This window comes from Equus caballus, chromosome 7 (assembly GCF_041296265.1).
Source record: "Equus caballus isolate H_3958 breed thoroughbred chromosome 7, TB-T2T, whole genome shotgun sequence".
NCBI lineage: Eukaryota > Metazoa > Chordata > Mammalia > Perissodactyla > Equidae > Equus > Equus caballus.
This window is the reverse complement of record NC_091690.1, coordinates 757,366-782,845: the sequence shown is the minus strand read 5'-3', so window position 1 is coordinate 782,845 and position 25,480 is coordinate 757,366. Positions and strand designations below refer to the sequence as shown.

At 60.1% G+C, this 25,480-nt stretch overlaps 1 protein-coding gene across 34 annotated transcripts; it reads right to left on the bottom strand.

The window, feature by feature from the left end:
* Positions 1–530: 530 nt before the first annotated feature.
* PWWP3A (PWWP domain containing 3A, DNA repair factor) lies at positions 531–24,729 on the bottom strand. Of its 34 annotated transcripts, none has more exons than XM_070272329.1 (16): positions 24,382–24,696; positions 21,017–21,145; positions 20,314–20,399; positions 19,612–19,880; positions 19,115–19,185; positions 18,549–18,766; positions 16,734–17,513; positions 15,550–15,651; positions 13,188–13,258; positions 11,214–11,290; positions 10,424–10,484; positions 7,981–8,056; positions 7,502–7,552; positions 6,361–6,797; positions 4,644–4,732; positions 531–2,458 (listed from the first exon to the last, which is right to left on the bottom strand). In XM_070272329.1, exons 6-16 carry the CDS (start codon positions 18,589–18,591, stop codon positions 2,404–2,406), a joined length of 1,842 nt encoding a protein of 613 aa, XP_070128430.1. In that variant the 5' UTR covers positions 18,592–18,766; positions 19,115–19,185; positions 19,612–19,880; positions 20,314–20,399; positions 21,017–21,145; positions 24,382–24,696; the 3' UTR covers positions 531–2,403. The 34 variants fall into 34 exon arrangements, 32 of the variants coding, with proteins under 32 accessions (XP_070128430.1, XP_070128443.1, XP_070128433.1 ...); XM_070272342.1 differs by lacking the exons at positions 18,549–18,766; positions 24,382–24,696 and adding exons at positions 18,450–18,548; positions 22,407–22,463; XM_070272332.1 differs by lacking the exon at positions 18,549–18,766 and having other exon boundaries at positions 531–2,640; positions 24,382–24,701.
* Positions 24,730–25,480: the final 751 nt, after the last annotated feature.

The window sequence follows — 25,480 nt, the reverse complement described above, 5'->3', positions numbered from 1 at the left end:
TGGGGTGCAGGAGGGCTGGGGCAGGGCAGAGGGCAGTGTTGTGCTGGGTGACATCTGTCTTGGAAGCTTCAGAAGCAGGTGAGCTGGGCTGGCTCCCCCAGGGGGGCCTGGGCCACCTCTCAGGCCCTTCCAGAACCTTCCTCACTTGGCATCCTAGTCAGGTCAGCTGGCTCTGACTTCCCCGTCTACTGCCCAGCCACCAATTTGGAGCGTCAACAGACTGCCCCACAGTGGCCTTAGGACAATCACACTCAGAATCAACAAAAACCATGCCACAGCGAGAGCCCAGAGCACCTGCTGGGTGCAGGACCGGGATGCGGGACCAGGATGCGGGGTGGGGGCCTCGGGCGCTGCTGATCAGCCCCGGGTGTGACAGACAGAATTCTGCTCTGCTCAGGCGGAGGTGGGAACGGGACCGGGGGACCCCCTCGAGCTCCCAGGGATGGATCCTTCCGACAAGCAACATTTCGGGGATGGTGCAGCCCAAGAGGTGCAGACGACGTGTGGGGTTCAGAAAAGCAAAGCCAGGCTCCAAAACGACGTTTAATTCCAGTCTGAGTAGTTCAATTCCACCACCAAAGCTTAGGAACACGGGAAAGATCAGCAAAGGAACAGATATAAAAATACTTCACGATGACGGAATGTTCCCACGGGAACCTCGCAGGTGTTTCTAACCCACGGCCCCCGAGAACGTCCCGAGTCTCTAAGGCGGAGGCTGTTCCCACTACCGACCGACTTCGAGGGTTGCTGTCGGAGGATTGCGTGGTCGGACTTTTCTGGAAGGAAGCGAGGCCCACTCTGGCGATGCTGGTAGGGCCGTCCTCCTCAGGGATGGGCCTCTGTCTGTGTCCAAGGGAGAGTGACCCAAGCAGGGCCAGCTGCCAACTGGATTGGTGCATCGAGGCTTCGGGCCACACGCCTGGGCCCCAGATGGGACACCCCGAGGGCCAACCCCGAGGGTCAGAGGCAGAACCACCAGGGCCAGGCATGCCTGGATTTCCTGTTCTTAGATTTGATCAAAGTCAGTGAAGATGAAGACCGCCGGGGGGTTCCAGGTGGCCTGACACCATCCCCAAAATGTCATGGTCTCTACCAGACCAGAGACGGCCTCTGCGGCTGCCTCCCGTTCAGACACCTGCCTCTCGGGGCATGCGCCTCTCCCCGCGTCCACGAGACCCTCATTCCACTCCCCTCTGAGCTGCTGCTGTCAGGCCCAGGGCCAGCAGGAGAGGGGGCCTCAGCCCTCCCCAAACGCAGCATTCCGGTCATTACGGTGGGGCCACCAACACAGCCAGGGGGTCACACGGGGCAGGGTCTCAAAATTAACTTCGCCAACGTTTATTTCCACACGTGGTCTCGCACTGGCTTAGAATAAATAATTCAGTGGCGTGCGGCTCTGACTTGAAAGAGAGTTTCCACGACCGCGTTTAAGGCCTGGCTGAGAAAACTGAGTCACAGACCTTCACACAGCTGACCCCAAAGGCCGGGCTGCTGAGCCAGGGACCCTCGGGCATCTCGGTGACTCACCAGCAGGGGACCTGCCTTTGTGCCTCGGGCAGGAATGCCAGCCTGGCTTCCCGACGACGACGGCCTCGTTTCTGCAAAAGCTGGGCCCAGGCGGCGAGCTCGTGTCCCGGACGCTGCGACTCCACAGCCTCGCCTCGCGCACGGTGACCTCGGCTGCCCCAGTGGGAGCGGTGGGCACGCGGGATGGTCACAGCAATCCTGGGAGGCGACTGAGACCACAGGGGTCGGCTGGGCGGTGACAACGCTCAGCCCCAGGACAGACGCAGCTGAGGAAGCTCCATGGGACGGGGCGTCCGTGGCGGCCGCTCGGCTGAGACTCACCCCCACGCAGGACGAGCGGGATGAGGCCCCCGGAGAGACCGCCGTCCGTCCTCCCGCGTGAGCAATCACAGGAATGCTGGAACGTGAGAGCGGCTTGTCTTCACATCCGTCTCTTACAAACACTGGTTTTCTTCAGAAACGCCTGGGGTGGGAGCTGCAAACCTGGGAACTATCCTGAGAAGAAACCACGCGAAGGAGGGGGAAAAAAATCCCGGAAAATTACAGCGATGCTTCTGGAGCTAGACATTCACGCCAGACTCTCCCTTAAATGTCCTGTTTAATATCAGATACAAGGTTTTTTAACACAAAATAGCAAATGTGTGCCTTATATTAAACTATACGATATGGTCACATGTAATGATACAAAATAAAATAAAATGGCACTTCTGTCCTTTTGAAAACCTCGGGGAACTATGTTCTCCCAAAAGAGCTGGGAAAAGAGCCGGCTCTCGGCGTGTTCACGAAACCGACTTTCCGGAGCCGTGGAAACGGGACCACGGATGCGAGGCCGGCAGCCCGGTCCCCGACACCCAGCACGGCGCGGCCCCTCCGGCGTCAGCTGCGCCGACTCCTCTCCTCCAGGAGCTGGTTATCGAATATCTGTTTTTCCCTTCGGGAGATAAAAGCGGATAACTTCATTTTAGTAATTAATCCGGGTTCAAAGGGCATGAAACAGGGGAGTTGGCGTTCGATAGGGACAGAGCTTCAGCCTGGGAGGAAGGACGGTCCTGGAGACGGACGGTGGGGATGGCTGCGCGACAGTGGGACCGTGCTTCATGCCTGGGCTGTGCACTGAAAAATGGTGACAACGGTCAATTTTATGTTACCGATATTTTACCACAATTGAAAAAATAATTTTTTTTTTTACAAAGGAATATGCAATATCAAACTGTCCTTAAGAGATTTGCCTGTCAAGAAAAAAAATTATCTTAACAATTCCTTGGTTCGCCACCCCTCTCAGGGCAGAGATGAGCAGGAAACATCGATCCTGAAGGTGACCCGGGAAGTAGCGGATGATCGGCGAGACACGGCGAGCGGCCGGCTCAAAAGAAGAAACACAGGGCCTGGTCCCGTGGCCGAGTGGTTAAGTTCGCGCGCTCCGCTGCAGGCGGCCCAGGGTTTCGTTGGTTCGAATCCTGGGCAGGGACATGGCACTGCTCATCAGGCCACGCTGAGGCAGCGTCCCACATGCCACAACTAGAAGGACCCACAACGAAGAATATACAACTATGCACCGGGGGGGCTTTGGGGAGAAAAAGGAAAAAAATAAAATCTTAAAAAAAAAAAAAAAAAGGGAAGAAGAAACACAGGTTGCCTTGAGAACGACCACGATGGAAGCAGCGCGAAGACGGCTTCCAGCACAACCACACGGCTGGGGCTTAAATAAAGCCGGGTTTGCGCACAACCACAGGAGGGACAAGAGGGACGAGAACCAGTGGCTCCCACCGTCGGGGCGAACAATCCCGCAATGGACCGACTGTGCGCCCAGAACCGGGGCCAAGGGCAGAAACGGCCGCCGCTCACTCATCACGTCACTCAGCCCACGACCCCCGGGGAATGAGCCGGTGGCCTGCGTGTCCACCCCAACCCGCTTCTCTGACAGCCTCCCGAACGCGCTTTCTACGGGGCATCTGAGACGTTCACGGCCCGCGAGGCTGCGGAGGACTCGGAACGCTTTGTGACACCGGCAACTGGGAACGGCAGCTCCTTCAAAGGAAAACCACGAAGACGCAGAGACGCCGTCACCGGAGCAGAACGGGTGGCTGCTGGGACGGGACGGAGGAAAAGGCCAGCGAGAGCAAAGGTGGCCAGCTCCGACCTCAGCCTCCCGGGACCACCGTTCGCTGCGGGTCTAGCGAGGGCACCGGGGCTGAGCGCTGAGCTCCCGCACAGACGCGCCAGGCCTCTGCCTCCAGGGCCCCTTCGTGTCCCGTCAGCTCAGCTGCGTTAAACTCCTGCGTCCAGAGCCGAACGGACTCCCCCGCGGACAGACGGGTGTACAGGAGGCCTCCCGTCCACTGCACAGGTCGGCGGCCTCTGGCCCCCCGGGAAGCCGGGGGTGCCCACCCGGGAAGGATGCGGGCCTCCCGGGAGCCAGGAGTCTGTACTGTCAGGCGTCCCGGGACGGAGTGCCCGCTCGGCCTGGACGGAGACCCTGGCCCGTGACTCTAGTTGAGTCCTCAGCCTGTCAGTGCCACGCGGGCCCCGCCGTCCGCAGCGAGGCCTGGCAGTGCGCCCAGAGTCGGGATTAGGGGCTCCGGGGGCCAAAAACCCAACGGTGGCTAAACACACGGAAGTGAGGGAGACATCTTGATCACGGCATTCTTCCGACCAACTAGGAACCGTCAGGGCGACTGCGGCCGCTTAATCTGGCTGCATTTTCTCAAACAGCCACGGCGGTGGAGCGAGAGGGGGAAAAAGCAATGCAAACAGGAGCCCGTGCCAAAGAGATTAGGCACAGCAGGCCCGAGCACGCGTCCACCCGCCAGCCCCGGGCAGCTCCCGCAGGCTGGCCACGCGGGGCCTGGGCTGGCGTCCAGCTCTGCCCGCTGTGACCGGCTCGGGGACCCCGGGCCCACTGCCCAAACTGGCTGGAGGACAGGCAAGCTCACTGCTGGCTGCTCCGGGTCTGCCTGGCGATTCCTGGCTAACGCACGTTCTCAAGTTCACACGATTCTTGTACCAAGCAGGCGTCTGGACCGGTGCATCGGGTCACGGCACCAGCGGGTGTGGAAATACAAGGCTTTGAAGAGAAACCGCAGAATGGTCTGGGAAGGTCGGCCCGAGCGGCTTACCGGTAGCTGAGCGAGGGTCCCTTTATGTACTTCTCCTCGGCCGTCTTGTAGTCCACTGCGTCCACGGCGGAAATCGCACAGATGATGGCCTGCAAGGGGCAGAGCGGGGAGCCGCGGTCAGTTCCACACGCATCGGCCTGCAGACACTTCCCCGTGTACGGCTCGAAAAACACCCACGGAATCCGAGAAATCCCTGCTCGTAGGCAAGTTTCTGAATCACGTCAGTAACGTCATCTTCGGGACTAGAGACAAGAGGTCATGTCACTAGGAGCAGAGAAGGAAAAGCGGAACCGCGACCAACTACTGCGGTGCGGAAACCTAAGTTTACTGTAAAAACACAAATAAGCAGAAGTACCATCGTGGTGATTTAAATACGCAATAGACGTCTAACATCAAGGAATCATCATTCGTTTTCTTAGATGGAATGATAGTATTGTGGTTACGTCAAAAAATATATATATATTTTTTTTGAGGAATATTAGCCCTGAGCTAACTGCTGCCAATCCTCCTCTTTTTGCTGAGGAAGACTGGCCCTGAGCTCACATCCGTGCCCATCTTCCTCTACTTTATATGTGGGACGCCTACCACAGCATAGCTTGCCGAGCGGTGCCACGTCCGCAGCTGGGATCCGAACTGGCAAAGCCTGGGCTGCCAAAGCAGAACGTGCACACTTAACCACTGCGCCACCAGGCCAGCCCCCAAAAATATTTTCAGAGTCCTTATGGTTTACAGCAGGGTCCCCCTTGGCACTGTGACATCAGGTCACTCTCTGGGGGGCCATCCTGGGTGCTCTGGGGGGTTGAGCAGCATCCACAGCCCCACCCTCTCGATGCCAGGAGCACCCCCAGTGTGACACCTGCAGATGTGCCCAGACGTGGCCCAGTGTCTCCTGGGGGCAGGACCACCTGTTCTAGAGAGAAACACTGAAGTATTTATGCATAAAAAATATTTGGGGGGCCGGCCCGGTGGCACAGTGGTTAAGTGCACATGTTCTGCTTCGGCGGCCTGGGGTTCGCCCGTTCAGATCCTGGGTGCGGACATGGCACCGCTTGGCACACCATGCTGTGGTAGGCATCCCACATATAAAGTAGAGGAGAATGGGCACACATGTGAGCTCAGGGCCAGTCTTCCTCAGCAAAAAGAGAAGGATTGGCAGCAGATGTTAGCTCAGGGCTAATCTTCCTCAAAAAAGAAAAAATATGTGAGTCCCCCCCACCCCAGAATAATCCAGGGGAGTGGACTGGAGGGACAAAGGGCATGAGGTCACTGTTCCAGCTGAGGAACAGGCACAGAAGGGATCACGATGCTGTTTTATTTTTGTACGTATTTGAAACCTAACACAATGATAAAGCTCACAGTTCTTGACCTTGACCATGTCCTTCCAGCGTGCGCACAGATGCCCGGCAGTTCCCGCTCTGAACTCCAAGACAACTGGAGGGGTCATGGTGGCTCCTCGCCCAACCCGAGCCCCAGCTGAAGCGCACTGACAAGGTGTGCACTCCCTTTCCCCAGTAACCTATATTCCGGAACGGGTCCCACGTGAGCACACGGGTGCAGCACGCAGCTCTCGTCCCCCCACGATGGCGAGGAGATTCAAACCCACAGGGTGGCTGGGCTCCACGCTCACCGACGTCCCAGCCCCAAGCCGCCCGGTTCCTGAGCCCTCACCGCAGATCCCCACCCTCGCTGCACAGAACCGCCCCGGCCGGCCACTCGCCTCGGGCAGGAGGACGTCCAGGATGAAGCGGATCCGGTCGCCGTTGATGCGCGCCAGCATCCTGCTGCCCGTCTCCTGGAAGAGCCCCTGCAGGTACTTCACCACCAGGTCCAGCTGCTCCTCGTCCTCCAGGTACGTCTCCATGCACGTCATGTACTGCCCCGAGTTCAGGAATGTCTGCAGCCACCTGGACGGCTTCCTGTCCCTCAGGATGGCCCGCAGGTGGCTCTCGGCGCCCCGCGCCTTCACGATGTACTCCACCAGCTTCTGGTTGGCACGGTCCCGGGCGGCCCGCGACCGGTCGGGCAGGACTTTCCTGCATGGCGGCCGCCTGCCCTGGGGGCTCCCTGCCGCAGGCTCCTCCTCGTGCCCTTTGCTCAGCTGAGGGAACCTGGTCCCCAGGACGTCCTGCTGGATGGACTTGCGGACGGGGTAACCTGAGGAGGAAGCCACGTCCATGGGACTGCTGGCCCGGCCAGTGGGCCCCTGCAGCCCCCTCACTCGCCGTGACGCCCTCAGCAATCACACGGAGTCTGGGGCTGTGGGGAGCAGGCCCCAGGCCCCCAGGATGCAGGCAGGGCGGGGTGCCCTGAGGTCCGAGATAAGCCCCTTGAGCAGGACGGCCCCATTCCTACAGGGCCCTTCCTGATGGGATCCCTCCGCCCTCTCCCCGACTGTCCTGCAGCCACGTGTGAGCCGACGGGGCGGAGGACGGCCTCCACCCGGCCCGAGTCATCCCTGGCCACTCTGTGAGGACCAGAGGAGGAAGAGGGCACCGAGTGACTGTCGGCCAACCGAAGACAGGAGCCACACAGCAGGCAGATGGAAGGTGCCGCCCCTCAGACGTGCCAGCGTCCAGGCGACAGTCTAAAGTCCTTGGTGCATGTCGCCGCTGGCACTGACGGGGGGCGTGTGGGTGCGGGACGTGGTCCCGGCCCCCATGGCAGGGGGAGGAGACCTGCGGGTGCCCGGTGGGCACTGGGGGCAGGTGGCACAGCCGGGGTTTGTGATCTGGGAACAGGCTCGGGCCATAGCACTGCTTCCCCCCACACAACTGCCCCTGAGCCTCAGACACAGAGGGCGGGGGCTCCTAAAGGACTAAAGGGTGGGTCACGCCTTAAAGAGGCGCCGGGGGACTTACTTATATCAGCTGCATAATATTCCAGGAAAGAGCCGGCGAAAGAACCGCAGCCTGCAGAGGGGGGGGAGAGCCGTGTTCACACGCAGGGGAGACGCCCGGGAAGTTCCCGCGGGCTCAGTCCACGCCCAGGCAGACCCCTCCCCAGGGAGGGCAGGCGGGACGCGGAACAGCGGGTCAGCGCGGCCGCGGTCCCCAGGGCGTTTTTACTAACAACGCGACGGCTTATGGTTCTCAGCAGCCAGGCCCGGGCTGGCGGGAAACCACCCGAGTCACAGGGAACCCCGTCTCCTGCTTCTCCCCGCGCCCCGGCCTCCTCCCGGCACCCGCCCACCAGCCCGTCGGGGAGAAGGCAGCCCGGGCCAGCCCGATTGCCACCAGGAACGGGCCTGCGCTCTGCCCTAGGCCTCAGGGTCCTTAGAGGAGCCCCACGCTGTGTCCCCACCCGGCCCCTTGTTGGAGGGCCCGCAGGCCCCACGTACCAAGCCGGACCCTGTAGTCGGTGATCAGGGAGACGCACCAGCCGATGGCCTGGTCGAAGTCCTCCTTGGCTTCGCTCTGCAACGAGACACGGTCGGTGGGCGAGAGCGGGAGGCCGCCAGGCACACGGCCCACGTTCCCTCTGTGTCCCACGCCCCCTTGTCCACAAAGGGGACCTGGCAGATGCCCCCGTGGCCAGACCGGGAAACGCACGTTGAGGCCCCGGTCCGGGCCTGGGCTGAGAGAGCGGCAGACCCTACGCGGAGGAGGCCGGAAACACCCCGGAGGGCAGCCTCGGGGCCGCCACAGAAAGACAGCAACAGTCGTGTGCAAGAAACCCTTCGAGACACGTCTTCGTGCCTGTCACTTAGAAAGAGGCAGGGTCGGCCGGGAGGTGGGGACACTGGCCACTGGCAGCAGGACCCACCCGGCCTCCCGGTGCTCACCACAGGCCGAGAACAAGACCCTGGTGAGGACCCCTGAGCTGGAACCATGAGCTCCCGGGAACCAGAGGCCTGAGGGCAGAGTGACACCTGCTTCCTGCCTTACTGCCACCTTGGCAGGGCTCTCGTCCCACAGTCGCCACAGGCGTGGGACGGGAGCAGAGTGGGCAGCTCTGAGGGGGGCTCGGGGCCTCGGCCAGGCTCGCGGACCCGCACCGGGGACAGCAGCCTGCGGGGCCCGTCAGGGAAGGAGACACGTGGGGGCCCCGCAGATGCTGCAGACGTGACGGTCACACAAGGGCCGCCAAGGACGCAAGAGCCAGTCCATCCACGGGCCCAGCAGAGGCAGAACAGCCTCCTGGGAGGCAACGCCCATGCCCTCGGATGGACCAGCCCTCGGTCACCCCTCTGAATCCCACCTCGAGGGGGTGTCTGGACTGACTTTTCTCGGAGGACGGGAGGACGGCCAGGGGATCCCCGCCAGGCATCTGGATCATGTGAGACCCGCGCCCCATCTACTCGTGACCCAGGCCACATTACGCTAAATCACGTTCTTCACGTGTATAAGGCAAGCCGGCCTTGAGGCAGGAGTCCTGCTCGCCTTTCTGCCCAGCCCTCCGCTCTGGGGAAGCTACTGGATCCCCGAGAGGGCAAAGGGCACCGAGGAGAGTGAGGGTGATGCTCCCGGCCCCGGGAGGTTGGGCTGTCAGCTTCACGTGCTCGGGGGTCTGCACCTCGGGGTGCGTGGCAGCCTGTCCCAACGCCCACCAGCCCTCATCCAGAGCCAGCCCGCTGACCGGCATTCTGGCGGGGACCCGGCACCCGGCGCTGGTTGTGGGTTAGAAGTTGCCGTGAACAAGCTCAAGCAGACAAGATGGACGGGGCAGCGAGGCTCACGTCGTGGAGACACGCGTGGCTGAGGCTGGGGTCCAGTTCGGGTGCCAGCCCTGCCCACACCTGGAGCCCGTGGCTGGCTGCCCTCGGAGAAACAGCACAGCCGGTCAGCGGAAAGCTCCCCGGACGGCCTCCAGCCCCCAATCCCACTCACAGCGCAAGCAGACAGCTTCCCAGATGGGAAGGCAGCGCCGTGACACAGACCCGGGAGCCCCACTGACCGGCGTGGAAACTCCTACACCAGCTGGAGCCTGACGGGCCCTCCTGCCTGGCTGGGTGGGTCTGTTTTGAAAGGACCAGCTACTGGTGGCTGGCGCGCTCAGGGTATGACAAGCTGATTACAGAATCGGGGTCGACGGCCACTAAAGAGCACACAGGGTGCCAGCCCGGTGGTGCAGTAGTTAAGTGCACATGTTCTGCTTCAGCGGCCTGGGGTTCACCGGTTCAGATCCCGGGTGAGGACATGGCACCACTTGGCAAGCCATGCTGTGGCAGGCGTCCCACATAGAAAGTAGAGGAAGATAGGCATGGATGTTAGCTCAGGGCCAGTCTTCCTCAGCAAAAAGAGAAGGATTGGCAGCAGATGTTAGCTGAGGGCTAATCTTCCTCAGCAAAAAGAAAAAACAACAAAAGAGCACACAGATCCTCTGTGGGGTGCTGTGTGCCGTGACCTGGGAGCGTGCGCGGGCTCCCTGCACACCTGAGGCCCACCATGCTCGCAGCACCGGGCTGGGGTGGCGTCCCCGTTCCAAGGGGCCAGGGTCTGCCATGCCTGACCCGCGGGATGGCCACAGGACAATCGCCCTCGGGAGGAGCCGGAAGGAGCGGGCCTCGTGCCGGGCTCTCCGCCCCCTCATCCTGCGGCCCTGGGCAAACTGTCCTCCACGCTGAAGCCTCAGTTTCCTCACCTGTTAACCAGGGAGACGAGCCGGCAACCCCCAGGGTGGAGGTGACACCCCCAGTGCCGTGATCACAAGAGGAACAGCCGGAGCCAGCCCGGCAGACCTCTGCTGTCACTCCCACGGCCGCCACACGTGCCCACGAGCCGCGGTCCCACGGGCTGCGCGGAGGGCCCCGTTCCCAGAAGCACAGGGCCCGGTGCACCTACCAGGAGCGCGTGCTTCTCCTTACAGTCGAAGTGCTTCAGTCTCCTCAGGCACACGGTGATGCTGGACGGGGCAGAGCGGGCAGGCTCACGTCAGGGACGCCACCTCGTGGCCTACGCACAGGTCCCCTCTGACAAAACGAGGGGGCCCCGGCGCCTCTGACGGCACCCGTTCAGTATGGAAGGCGACTCTTGTCCCCAGCGGCCTGAGGAAGCCCCTTGGAGCCAGGCCCTGGAGGCAATGGGGACGTCTGGGAAGGCCCCCAGGGGGACGCGGCTGCAGCCGCCACTCAGGACAGGCAGACCCCGGGGCCTAGTCCTCGTGCCACACTCCGGGCCACCGGTGGGAGACAGAGGCAGCACCCAAGTGCCCGAGGCTCGGAGGAGACCAGTCCCGCACGCTGCCTCCCAGATGCGGGCGGCCGCATTTGAGCGCATTTTCATCCTGTGACTAAGGATCACGAGAGAGCGACCGGGCAGCCGGCCGAACGGCTACACTCGGGCAGACGCAGGTCACGGCCCGTGGCCCTGTGGTGACCACTTTGCTACAGTTTGTGGGAACAGGGGCCAGTCCGACGGGCATCTTGCTGGGCCGCCTTTTGAAGCCGGCAAATAAAATCTGGAAAACTGGACAGTTTGACCAGCTCCTTTAAACACCGCCTGTGTCTGGATTCCTCTTCCTGGGGCGGCTCCCAGGGGGCAGGTGGACCCTGCTCCCCGGCCCCTCCCACCCAGCACCCGGGGTAGGCCTGCGGCTGGGGTCATCCACGGGGAGCACAGAGACCGGCCTTACCCTTTCCCCTTTGGGTTCATGTTCCCTTCGATGAAAAGCACGCTGGCTTTCTTATCTCTCCGCCTGACGCTCTTGACCTGTTGGCCAATCCAAGAAAATAAAGCATCAACCACTGGGGGGAAGCTGTGGGGTTTAAGATTCTTTCCTGATGTCATCTTGTTGGGCGTTGCGCTGAGCAACTGGCGTGTGTGGCCGGGAACGCCGCCGGCTCGGGGCGACCGAGGCAGGGGACACAGTCAGACACTCAGACACCGCCGAGCTGTTCACGGCCCACCTGCAGCGGTTTCACAACCGAGCAGGATCAGGTTTGGTGCCTACGGCTGCCTGCTGCCCCTTAACAAACCGTCCGGCCCCTCTCCCGGCTCCGCGGGCAGGGCCGTTCCCATTTTGCAGACGAGAGAGGCGAGCTCAGGACAGCCGGGACCAGCGAAGGCACACGGGCGCAACAGCGCACCCTCAAACTGCCCCCTTCCTTGGGCAGCCCCCCTTTAGACAGCGTCTCACGCGGCCAGGTTGGCCGCAGACTCTCTGACCCAGGAATCTGTCCCGCTGGTGACCTGTTGCCCAGCGGGGCCTCCAGGGAACCAGTGAGAACAAGGGGAGGGCTGCAAGGCCCGGGAAAGGGGGACACAGTCGCTGCCTGGGAGGCTAGAGCTGAGAGGAGCCTGAGGGGCCACAGTGAGCGACCAGGGCCCACACTAAACCCCAGGGCACCTCTCCCCTTGTCCAAGCACGCTTTCTTTTTTTGCTGTTGTTTTTTGTTTGTTGTTTATTTTTGAGGAAGATTAGCCCTGAGCTAACATCTGCTGCCAATCCTCCTCTTTTTGCTGAGGAAGACTGGCCCTGAGCTAACATCCGTGCCCATCTTCCTCCACTTTCTATGTGGGACGCCTGCCACAGCATGGCTTGCCAAGCGGTGCCATGTCTACACCCAGGATCCAAACCGGCGAACCCCGGGCTGCCGAAGTGGAACATGCACACTTAACCACTGCGCCACCGGGCCCACCCTAAGCGCGTGTTTTACTAGTAAACGCGCACAGACTTCCATTCCATCCCCCCTGACCCGGGCCAGCGGGTGCGAGCAGGCCGCGCTGGCTCGAGGAGAGCAGACCCTCGAGATGACAAAGCTCCTGGGTGGCCGCAAACACCTTTCGGGTTTACATGCTACCGTCTCTCGCTAAAAGCAAACAATTGTGGCTGAAAGTGCAGAGCCCTGTCTCTGCCAGGGTCTGGGGGGCAGGCGGGGACACACAAATGGGGGCCATGAGGAGCAGGGATGGAGTCTCTGCCTAAAATATAAATCGACGGTTTGCACCGTCCAGGTGACGAGAGAGCAGAACCAAGAATTCAGCCGCATTTAAGCTCACCTACCACACCGGGACCTGGGACAGACTCTCAAATACCCGTTTCTGCATGTACACCTGGGCCCTACCCTAGAATCTGAGGAATTAAAAAGCTCCAACAGGAGCTGCCCAGTGGCGTACTGGCCAGGTTTGCGCACTCCGCTTTGGTGGCCCAGGGTTCACGGTTCAGATCCCCAGCATGGACCTAAGCACCGCCCATCGAGCCACGCTGTGGCAGCTCCCCAGACACAAAATAGAGGAAGACTGGCACAGATGTTAGCACAGGGCCAATCTTCCTCACCAAAGGCAAAAAAATCAATAGGGTGAAAAGTCTGAAATGCACAATATTTAAAATGAGCAAATTACAAGGCCTTTTGTTCAGGTGGGTTTTTCTGAGCCTGCTTGGTAAAGATTTGACCTATGAACCTTACACTCATGGATGCCAAAATGACTGAACTCCCTTTATTCAGGCAAATGTGTGTCCAGACATGCCGCCGCTAAGCCCACCGCTTTTTCCAGTAATAACAACGTAGGGAGAGCGCCGGCCCGGTCCAAGAGCGGAGAACTGGGGACGAGCGGGGAGACCCACGGGATCCGACTGACCACGCTTAGAAGGAGGAGTTGTTCTTACCACTGCCGGCCAGAAGGGGTATTTTTGGTATTTAAGCCAGACTAGCATTCCTACTTCAAACGAGCGTGGTTCTAGAATTAGAGAGAGAAAAACAGAAAGAACAGATACATCAGATCCACATCAGCGCCCAGTGCAACAGCTTGAGAACACGATCACCGTGATACTGTCTTTTTCTTTTCTTTTTTTTTTTTTGAGGAAGACTGGCCCTGAGCTAACATCCATGCCCATCTTCCTCTACTTTATACGTGGGACGCCTACCACAGCATGGCTTGCCAAGTGGTGCCATGTACGCACTCGGGATCTGAACCAGTGAACCCCGGGGCCGCCAAAGTGGAATGTGTGAACTTAACCACTGCACCACCGGGCCGGCCCTGCGAGACTGTTTACACCTGATGTTAACCTAATTCCCTTAAAGGCCACGAGGAATCTGCAAGGTCGGTTCCCAGCCGGAACCCCAGTGCTGATGACGAGCCGCTGAGCGGCGGGGAGCAAGGCACCGCGCCTTCTCAGCGGGGACAATGTGGTGACACGAGGGGAAGCTGGCAGGTGGGGACTCTACCACCTCTGTGCCTTCTCTGGAAATCTCCGATTATTCCAAAATAAAACATTTCTTAGAAAATGTGGGGCAAAACCAGAAAGGAGACCATGCCACACAACCAAGAGCCGACGGGAGAGCCTAATTGCTAAGGGGCTCCCCTGTCCGAGCGAGCAGGGTCTTAAGAGAGAAAAAAGGCAATTATCGACATGATCAACAGACAACTGCAAAATGGTGTCCGAAGAAAACGTAACTATTTTCAACCAAAAAAACTCCAAAATGAGTAAATAACTGAAATGTTAAAAAATCAGGTAACAAAAACTGCTGGAAAGCAGAGGCCGTTCTTCCCCACACAGAGCCGAGATCCTCTGGTCCTGACGCCCTGCGGAAGAAAGGGGCAGCTGCGGAGGGCGACATCTAACAACTCAGAGGTCCACGGGGTGAAAGACGGGACCACTCAAGGAGGGCTGTCACCCCAGAGGCACCGACGGGGTCCCATGAGGACAATGGGCCACAGCCCCGACAGCCAGCTCAGGGCCCAGCCGGGAAACAGCAGACAGACGTCCAGGCTGATGGGGACAGGCAAAACCAAATGGAACCAAAAAACGGGAAAAGAGGAAACGCCCAGGTTTTTCTGGGCTGTGGTGACCTGACCCCGGCTGGTGGTGGCAAAATCAGAAATGCCCTTTTGGAAGAAGGCACGGTGCCCCTCCTCTGTGGCCCGGTAAGCTCCCTCTGGGGAGCCGACCCTACAGAGTTATTTCCCAGAAGCACACGCCAGGTGCAGTGTAGCCCCCCAGGCGTGGAACAATCTAGATACTCAATGCCTGGGGGAGGGCTCAGTATGCGATCACCCGCCCCTCCTAGTAAATAGTAACTAGTAGCCACTAAGAATCATCAGAAAACTATGCAAAAGTGTAAAAAGGTCTGAGTTATCATTAACTTCAAAAAATGAAAATGCAACCTGCAAGGACACCGCTACAGCAAGAGAAACACACTCAGCATCTTGGAGGAGGAGCGAGCTGTGGACCGAGAGCGTGTGCGCGTGGCATGGGGGGCCCCACACGCTGCACCCAGGTCGGCTTCCTGGACCTGCAGGATGTTGCTGTCGGGGAGGCTGAGGGAGAGGCCGCCCAGACTTCTCTGCACTGTTTTTGCAACATCCTGTGAATCTATCATCATTTCAAAATAAAAAGCTTTAAAAAAAAAAAAAAGACTCGACTATGTCGGATGAAAGGTGAAGGGGCGAGTTGAAAGACGTAACTGGTTCTGAGTCCCTCGCTTCAGGAAGAAACTGACTTTCTGTTGGTTGCTGGTTCGGCATCTGCGGGTCTCTGTTCCTGATCCTTCTCCACAGACGTCAGCGGCTCTTACATACGTGTCTTGCTCTGGTGCAGACGGTACGTGGCGGGAGAGGGGGCGGGCTCCCTCGGGTTGTAGATCCCGCCTGTCTGGACCGACTTGCAAAGGCCAGTGAGGCTGCGGCAGGCCCCAGCACCGGGCCACACCCAAACGATGGCGACAGCACCCGTCTGTGCCCCTCGCCGTCCTGCGTTCCCACCAAGGGACAGGAGGACAAATGGAGGGAGGGAGCGGTGTGCTTACAGGGAGGGCAGGGCCGTCTCTTCCCGGGGAAAGCCCTCTTCCCTTTGTGAGGTCGTTCTTAAGACAGAGGACCAAAACCACGGCACTTTCTAAGGCCTCGGCTCAGCAGGAGAAAAATCAAACAGCAAGAGGCCTTTAGCTGAGATGCCAGCAATGGTCTCGGAACGCCGGCACCAGTTCCTTCCACGCCTGAGCGCACCCTGGGTCCCCCTCGCGTCTTACCGTGGTAGAGGAGGATTCTCGGGGGCTCCTCGTCTTCCTCATCTTCCTCCAGGATGGAATTAACGGAATTAAACTGCACGGACTCTTCAGAGGATGGACGGTCTGCCAATAACGTCAGATTACACTTTCACTGTCATCGCCTGGGTGACTCGTGCCGAGAAAAACATTTCGTGATACGTGACCATCAACAAGGAGGAAAGATCTGTGCTACACAGACTTTCACAGTGCCACGTTCAATAGGGCGTGCGTGCTTCGCTTAAAGTGCATTTAACAGAAAAATGAAAGAGAGAGAAAGAGAGAGAGTGCCTTTCACGTCGTACGTGGAAGGCGAGCGTGAGGGGCAGCAACCTGGCACAGGGAGCGGACCGGACTCTGAGTGGGGACTCCTTTCGTGTGGCTTATTCCCTCACAGACCGAAGCGCTCAGTAGAGACAGGGAGCGGGCTGCAACTACGGGGCAAGGCCATGGAGCCGCCACCTTCTCTTCAGAAAATGGCGAGGAAGGGGGTGCGGATGGGTGCCCGGCAGGCTCCCACAGCGCTGGGGGGTGGCCCCCCGGAAGGAGAAAGGCAGAGACCGATGTGGGAAGTGAGGGGCGAGGGCATCCGGACACACCTAACCATGCAGACATTACAACTTCTGAATCAGCCTTTCAAACACGAGGGGGATGCCACAGTGTTAGGACGGGAGAAATCACAGCGCGTGGCCGCAGCCACACACAAACATGTCTACGCCGCGAGTCTCACTGAGTTGGGAGCCTTTTAAGTGAGTTAATCACTTTTGAGATTCCTGCCAATTTAACGGCAGTGCATGCTAGCTTCTGCGACACTTAAGAATAAAGGCGTTAATCCCGGGGGAGCAGAGGAAAGCAGCATCAGGGCCGCCTTGATTCCCATCGCCAGCCAGGGCTCCACGGCGCTCCGCCACGGGCCCCCCCGCTCCGTCCCCGCCCGCCCTTTGCTTCAAAACAGAAATAAAGACACAGAGACACTCGGGAGCAGTTGAGGTAATTACAGCCCAGGGGGAGAGAGGCGAGGAGGAATGAGGAACTCTCTGCGCTGGGTCTCCTTTGGTAACGATCTCATTAAGATCTGGTTAAAAACACTCGCGGGCCTGGCTCCAAATCTGGCCGCGGGAGGACCCAAGCCACCCTCTCCGGCTCCCACTCCACCCACGAACGTTTACCTTCCTCCAGGGGCTGAAGACTCCCGGCTTCCTCTGTGGGGACCCGGGGCGGCGGCAGGCCGGGCTTGGCGGTGCTGCGCAGAGTCATGCATCCCCTTGGCCCTGGCCGCTGGCTGCCATCTGGACACTGCTGCCTGGAGGGGCAGCCTCGGGCCTGCGGGCACCCCGGGGCCAGCAGCAGAGCGGGGCCGCCAGCAGGCAGAGCTGGGTCTCGCCCTTCAGCCCCCGGACCCTCCTCCTTGACCCGCGAGGGCGAGCACGGGGCTGCCCTGGCCTCGCTCTCTCTTTCAGGATCCCCCTCTGGGAGTGAAGGTGCATTCTGACATGGGCTGTGTGCCGAATTTCTTCCCCTTTTCCTCGGGGTCATGGGATCTCCCCGGCGTATTCTTGATCCACGCCCGTCCTGAGAACCACCTCCGGCTGAGGAGGCGGCCGGGGCTCGTGGGCTTTCACTTTTCCCAAGCCCCTTCTTGGGATCCACTTGGCACTTGGGGTCCTCTTCATGAGCGGGCGAACCTGACAGCCTCTGGCATCCACGTTCCCTCCTGTGGGGTCCGAAACTGCCCGACATGCCTTTGTGGAGAAGAGAGGAAGGGCTGGGGTCACAGAGCGAGGAGACCAGTTCCGTGGGCTTCTCTCTTGGAGACACAGTTCTTGCTTCCCTCGAAGAGCTTTCTCGATGACAACTTGTTCTCTCGTTCAAAACATCCAGAGCCACTCGCAGTGACCGTCGGTAGGCCAGCTCCTCCAATGCTTCAGCGGGCACCTCGTGCTGGGAGGCTGGAGGATGGAAGACAGACAAAGCCTGGTGACATCCAGGGACCCGGGCACCGCTGGCCATCTACTTTAGATCGCTAGCTTTCATCCCGAAAGGGAGGACTAACACTTATCACTTACATCTTCCCAAGAGGAAAGACAAGGTTACAAAACAGCTGTTGGTTCAGGGCTGTGGGGCTCCCGTTTTTTTCAAAAAAAAAAAAAAAAAAAAAAACTGACCGACCCCAACCTGATTGGGTTCAACCCAAATTCCTCCAGGTTTCAAAACAATACCGCCCGCATAATGCATTCAGATGTTTCGCAAATCCTCTCCCGGCCTCACAATTTCAAATTCAATCAGGGTCAATAAAAACCCATGCCAACGAAATAAAGGACTCTGCCGGCAATGTATTCCGGGCTGGGGGTGGGGGGTGAGGAACAGCCGATGAAAAGGACTCATTGTGGGCTGGTACGTTTTCCATACTTCTTTGCAAGGGCATTTCAAAGCCAGAGAAGAGCATCACGGGCCTGGAGGTTTCAGCCTGACGCCCCACCCCCCCACACACACCAACCCCCCAGCCCCCGACACACAGATATGGCGCCGTTTATTTGAACAAGATGATGGATGCAATATCACAACTCAGCGGGCACAATACCTCAATCAGCACAGTTATTTTCCCCTGTTTAATATTAAAGGCACCCACAGAGAATTGGCCCCACCGACGCGATCTGAGCGAACAATGACGATGGCGTCCAAGGGGTGACGGTCGACACCACCTAGGGTACACGCACGGGCGGCCCCTGCTTCGAACAATGGCTGTTTTCCCAAAGACCTAAGAAAATAGGCCCTATTTTATGAACGCCATCGGAAGGAACTCTGGCCGATCTTTTCACGAGACCAACGGTTCTTTGCTTGTGGGAGAAGCACTCCCACTTTGAGGAGAGAAAAGGCATTTTTACTTTGGGGCTTGCAGATCTGCGACTGGGCAAGCAGGCGACTGCCGTCTCCTAGTGCTGTGTGCGTGCGTGATCGGGCCCCCAGCGCTCAAGGTCTCTCACCTATGAAATGCAAAGGCGGGGGGACGGGGTCACAGAGGTCCATTTCCGACCGGCCTCACCCCCACCGACGACAGTCCCGCAGACAATGGGTGGCCAGCAAGGCTGCCGCCGGTCACACGGTTCTTTCTCCCCGGGGCTCAGCTATGGAATTTAAATACGAGACCAACGGCTTCTCAAACCTTGGGCAGAGACCAGGCCAGCAACCGTTCACAGTCTTACTAGGGGATGAGCGGAAAAACAAAAAGGAAAAGTCTTTCTCCCTCTCCTCGGGGTGTCTTGTGCACCCTGGAGGCCACGGACGGGGGTGACCAGCAGACCTCAACGCTCACCGCTGGCCATTCTGGGAGTCAAGAACGGGATGGGTTCTAGGAGCAAATTCTAGAAAGGTTTAAGGATGTAGATCCACTTTCTTCCCCCTCCTTCAGCTCAGGGAATTCACGTCCCCTTGTACGAAGGGAAGAACGACGAGCAGGGTCAATCTTTACCTGGAGAGCCGAGCCTCACCTCTTCCCAAACCGTCTCTTACTCTGTTAAAACCTGATGGTGCCTCAGAAACACACTCTTACCTAATGAGCTGGCGATGTCTTCAATGTGAAACTTCTTCAGGATCTTGACTCGCGTGCTTTTCACCCGAATTCTGCAGGGACAAAACGACCGTTACACGCCACCAGCCAAGGCCACGGAGACATTTTCAAACATGTTTTTCTTTAGATGACAAAAGAATCAGATTCGTTTTCTTCCTTCTCAACCTCCCACTTAAACCAGAAGTCACAGCCAACTAGGAATTCATGTGCCTGAGGTGAGAGGCAGCAAGGACCCTGGTGAATGGGATTTTTTTTTTCTTTTTCTCTTTTAAGACAGAAAAGGTTGGCCGGATTTAAGAGCAAAAAACGAATTCAAATTGTGACTTTTACGAGACACATCCCACTTTCAACTGCACAAATGACTGCTTTGTTAGATTTTCAGAGTGGATGATAATGTCACTAAAAGCTGTTTACAGCCCAGCAGGTGTGTTTTGGTTTAAAAGGATCGGCTTCCCTTTTAAACTCGAGTATTCAATTACCTCGCCAGCCGCGGGGAGAGTGTGAGCTGGGGACTAAGCGAGCTCAGGAGGCAGCTCTGAAGAGCAGGGCGGGCGCCCGGGGAACCTGCGGCTGGAGCTGAGTGCGTTTGAGGGTCTGTTTAGAATTGGGAATTCTCCCACTGCACGTCCCGAGACCATCAGCATACACGATCCGGGCATTTTAATCCTTCTAGATGATCTGATGTCCGTCCACCACCGGACAATCGAGAGCAGAGCAGCAATGCGCTGCCCCAGAGTCGCGTGTTTGCCTTTTGAAAGCCAAACCATAGTTTATTAGACTGACAGGCTCAAACATTAAATATTTCCAAACTGATAGGCCTGTCACACAAGTTTCTGAAAAAAAAAAAAGACGCACTGATAAAGCTGTGGCAAGGAAATATCCCTATGTGAACCCCAATGGGAGTTTACCTTGTGTGTAAATTATATTCGTTCCATTTTTGTACCGATCTCTCTGGAGATCACACAGAATGCCTCGTACAAATCTTTGATTTCCAAATTCACATAAAATAAAGTCAGCTGTTTTCCTCTTCCAGCGATTACATGCACTGTTACAATAACTAAAGAGTGAATAAGCCCCTAAGAGTGGACTGCATCTTTTTTGGGGGGGGGGGTTGGGGGTGCGGTATCAGAAATCCCATACAGAAAAATAGAGATCCATATCGCAAAAACACAACACTTAACTTTTTGTCTAGGGAGATTATTTCAACATTTAGAAAAAATTCCTTCTTTCTCTTATTTTTTGTTGAAGCCTCGGGTCTGGCCAAAACCTATGTTTAAAAAGAAAAAAAAAAAAAAAAAGATCCTTTTATTAAGATACAACAAACAGCTGACACAAAGTAAGCAGCAGCGGCAACATAATGACACAAATGTAGCAGCTCATTGATAAAGTTTCCAACCACAGGACTTGAGAGGTAGTCAGTCTGTCTAACCCCTGCTATTTGCAGGTGGGGAAACTGAGGCACAAGAGGTGAGTGGCAGACCCACAGGGGGACCCGGGTTGTGCCTCGCGGCTCGGCCTTCTTGCTACCCCGCCGCTTGCTGGAAAGTCTCCCCCGACAGGCTCGCACTATTTATTTACCATCACAGGGCTCCTTGCCAGAGTTCCTGGAGTCGCAGCCTTACATGCCTTTTTATAGCTGACTGGGAATCTTTTTTTTTTTTCCCCAGTGTGAAAAAAAAGACACTTCTGGAAGCGTAACCTTGTAAGCACTCGACCAAAACCCCAATAAACGGGGAACGAGAATCGGTGCCAACAGATCCGGACACTGACTGTTCAGGCTCAATTATTTCACCGGAGCGACGCCTAGGTACCTCCTGATAAAGATTTTACTTGTCACCCGAAAGTCCTTTCTAATTCCTGAAATTATAGAATAATGGCTGTCACCTTCGCGGGCCATAATCGCTTTTTCCATCTGCAGAGGACATACTTGGCATCCGTCATGATTTACACTCATGTGGCAAGAGGGGACGATTTGGCACAAACAAAGTACTCGAAGGTCTGGCGCGTGGTGCCCTGCAACGACATTTGCACGGCGGCTGAGAGCACCGTCTGCTGGCGTGGAGCGCAGACACAGCCGGCGAGGCGGGAGGTGAGCCGGAGGTGAGCGGGCTCGGCCGGCTGAGGAGCCAGGCCAACTCCGTCACCTCGCGCCGATGCTCAAGGCCAAAAGGGAACCACGGGCCGTGGGGCCTCGGGAGGCGCCTGGGTTTTTGTCATAAGTAAGATACAGCCACGTGCCTTCCCAAAGGTTCTGCCTAGATGATTTTTAAAAGGCTCCCGAATAAATCGTCTCCGTGCTGAGGGCCTGCCTCCCGCCTCGGCACGAGAGGCATTTGAAACCACGGGCGCTTACGGAGGGAGCAGTCGACCCCGTGCAGAGACATGAGACCGAGGACAGGACGCCGGCTGCTCTCTCATCCGCGTGGCCCGGAAAGGCCGGGCCAGCTGCAGAGCGACCGTCCCCACGGCGACGGGGAGGACAGGCGGGCTGTCAGCAGGAACCCAGAGGAGGTGGAGGGGTTCCATTGTGCAAAGGGGGTCCACCACAGCAGCTCAGGGGGGTTCAGTCGCAGAGCAGGGGGTTCAGGCAGCAGAGTGGGGGTTCACGCAGCAGAGTGGGGGTTCAGGCAGCAGAGAGGGGGGTGCAGGCAGCAGAGGGGGTGCAGGCAGCAAAGAGGGGGTGCAGACAGAAGAGGGGGTTCAGGCAGTAGAGAGGGGGTTCCGGCAGCAGAGAGGGGATGCAGGCAGAAGAGGGGGTGCAGGCAGCAGAGAGGGGGTGCAGGAACTAAAGGAGGGGCTGCAGGCAGCAAAGAGGGGGTGCAGACAGAAGAAGGGGTTCAGGCAGTAGAGAGGGAGTTCTGGCAGCAGAGAGGGGGTGCAGGCAGTAAAGGAGGGCGTGCAAGCAGCAGAGAGGGGGTTCAATCAGCTGAGATGGGGTGCAGGCAGCAGAAGAGGGGGTGCAGGCAGCAGAGGGGGGGTGCAGGCAGCAGAGGGGGGGTGCAGGCCGCAGAGACCGAGCTCCGGCCCAGAGGCGGGGCTCCCTCCAGCGCCCCGGCGGCGCCTCTCCCGGGGTCCGCCCCTCCCCCGCCCGCCGCCGCCGCAACCCCGGCCTGGCCGACGCGAGGGGCGCAGCCCGCCGGGCTCACCGGGCGCCCGGCCTCCAGGCGCGGCGTCCCCGAGCCCGGCGCGGAGGGCGAGGAGGCCGCGGCAGCCCAACGGCGGCCACACCCGCGCGGCCCCAGCCGCCCGCGCCCGCGCCCGCGCTCGCGCTCACCGCCTCCACCACCAACGCCGCCGCCGCCGCCGCCGCCGCCGCCGCTCCCCGCGGGCCGGGGGCGGGGCCAGCCTCTCAGCGCCGCCAGGCCCCGCCCCTGCCGCCAACCAATGGGCTCCCGCGCCCGCACCGAGGCTCCGCCCCTTCCGCCCGGCCGCGCGCTAGGCCGACTGACTGACGGGCGGGCGCAAGGCGGGCGGGCGCAGACTGTCTGACTTACTGACTGGCGGGCGGGCGGGCGGGCGGGCGCAGACTGACTGACTGACCGACGGGCGAGCGGGCGGGCGCAGACTGTCTGACTTACTGACTGGCGGGCGGGCGGGCGGGCGCAGACTGACTGACTGACCGACGGGCGAGCGGGCGGGCGCAGACTGACTGACTTACTGACTGAAGGGCGGGCGGGCAGGCAGGCGCAGACTGACGGGCGGACTGATGGGCGGGCGCAGACTGACTGACTGACCGACGGGCGGGCGAGCGGGCGCAACTTGGCGCCGACTGACGGGCCGACTGACGGGCGGGCGGGCGCAGACTAACTGACTGACTGACTGACTGGCTGGCGGGCGGACCTGAGACGGGTGGGCACAGACTGACGGACGGACTGACTGCTGGCCTGACGGCGGGCTGCGCGCGCCCTCGAGGCACCCGGCCCAGCTCCCCGCACCCCCGCCTTCCGGCGCCCGCTGCCTCCTGCCTCCCCCTCTAGTCGGACCCGCGCGGCCTGGCGAGGACGCCGAGAGAACCTTCGAGAGCCTTCCAGAACCTTCGAGATTCCCGCGGTGCCCGTGAGGGAGGCGCTTCCGGCCGAGGGCCGGCCAAGCTTGAGGCGCGGAGTGGCGGCGTGTGCCCTCCCGGGCGGACGGTCCCCTGGCCTCGCTTCTTTGCGTAGTCGTCACTGTGACGTCCCTTTTGCCCGACGCGGGGCCACGCACCGCCCGCTTGCTTTCTGGCGCGCCTCCGTCACCTCAGATGTGCGAGTGGCGCCCCGGGGTCCCTGGTGTCCCCAGGCCGTGCGGCCCCCTGCTCCCGGGGTGGCCTGTGACCGCTGGCCTGACAGGGGGAGGCCGTGCTGGGGGAGGACAGGCACCCCGGGGTGCGCCCCCGTTGTCACCTCGCTGTGGTTCACGTCCGGGAGCCGTCTCGCTGCCCGTGTCGCCGTCTCACGTTAACCAGGACGACCGCGAGCGTCCTCCGCTCTGGTGCCCGGCAGGGTGGCTGGGGGTGGCCGGGCTGCTGGGGTATGACTGGTGTCCTCTGACCTGTGACTGGCGCCCCGTCAGGTGCCGCGAGAGCAGCTCTGCCACCGGCCCGCAGCATCCAGCACCGGCTTCGTGTCAAGGGACAGAGGTGACCATGCACTGTCTGTCTGGTGGGAGCCGTCGGGCCCCTCGGTGTCCGGCAGTGGAGGCGCGGTGGCCACACGAGGACAGAGCCACGTCACTGCGCGTCCGAGTCCGGAGAGAAGCGTTTCTGGTGCGTTTCCAGCAGAGGGGCAGATTTTTTTTTTTTTGCTGAGGAAGACTGGCCCCGAATGCGGCGTGCTGCCTGCGTGTTGGTGTGTGAGGCGCCGCCACAGCATGGCTGTCGGGGGGGGAAGGCCCAACCCGTGAACCTGGGCCACCAACACGGAGCATGGACCTCACGGCTGGGCTGCGGTCCCGGAGGCAGCTTCTCGGGCCGCGTGCGTCTTGGTGACCTGGGACGCCTGTGCATCCTCCGGGCGGGCCTGTGAGTGACCGTGGGGACAGCCAGGTGTGCGCGGAGGCGACAGCCATGGGAGCACGCCCTGACCGTGCGCTCTGTGCCCGCCACAGCCCCGAGCAGGCGGTGTGACAGTTGGCCGCGGTGTTCCCGCTGTCCCCGCACGACGGGGCCCCACCGAGCCTGTCGGCGCAGCCAGCTCGGCCTGCGGGTCTGGGCCCCGAGCCGCTCTCGCCCCGCGGCCTCTGCACGCGCCCCCGGCCCCCGGAGAGCCAACCTGGCACTCGACCTGTCACATGGCACTCAGGCTCCGAGGGCACGGCGGGGACACTGCCAGGCCTCCTTCCCGCCACGTCTCCTGCTGAGGGTGGGCCACGAGCCAGCTCAGACGGAGGGAGAGGCTTCGCCCAGCAGACGGGGCTCGCGGACCACGGCCTCTTACGGACGAGGGGACCGAGGCGGAGGGCGGCCAGGCCCCTGGTCCAGGGCACAGCGGGGACGGGAAACCGAGTCCCGCTCCAGAGCCCGGACCCGTCAGCGAGCCCAGGTTCCAACAGAGCCGACTCGGGTGCGGTGTGGCTGGCGTGGGAGTGCCCTGTGGCGCTGTGACCGAGAACGGCAAGCTGGTGGCTCCGGAACACAGCTGTTTATGAGCTCACGGTTCTGCAGAATCTGCGACCTCGCGTGGGCGGGGCTGTGCCCTCCCGGGGCCCTGGCGATCCTGGGCTCAGGGACACGTCCTCCCGTCTCCACCTCGGCCTTCACGTGGCCTGCCTTCTCCTCCGTGGCCGTGTGTCTCCGCTTCCTGCAGGGACGCCCGTCACCGCATGAGGGCCGTCCCACTCCAGCTCAACCGCGCCTCCGCTGAGGACGTCCGCAGAGACCCTGCTTCCAGCGAGGTCCCCGTCTGACGTTCCGAGTGGACGTGAATTGTGGGGCCGTTCAGTCCAGCCCAGCCAGCGGTCAGTCCCGACCCGCAGGGAGCTTGTCGCCGCAGCGCTGCCTCGCTGATTCCCGCCGTACCGTCGTTATTCGTCTACCTGCTCGCCTCCCCGGGACGCCGACCCCCTGCGGAGGGGAGCGCGCGCGCCGTCCATCGTTGCGTCCTGGAGGATGGGGAAAAGTTAATTTTACCAGCTGTCCCGGGCGCCCAGGTCCTAACTTGGCCTTCGGGGCCGTTGATGGCTGCGCTGACCCCTTCGTGGCCTGACCGGCTTTAACCCCGCAGAGCGGGGTCTCCCTCTCAGCACTGCTGACATCGGGCGGGTCACTCTCTGTGGGGCCGTCCTGGGCACTGTGGGGGGTTGAGCAGCATCCCTGGCCCCACCCACTCGATGCCCCCGTTGTGACAACTACAGATGTCCCCAGACATGACC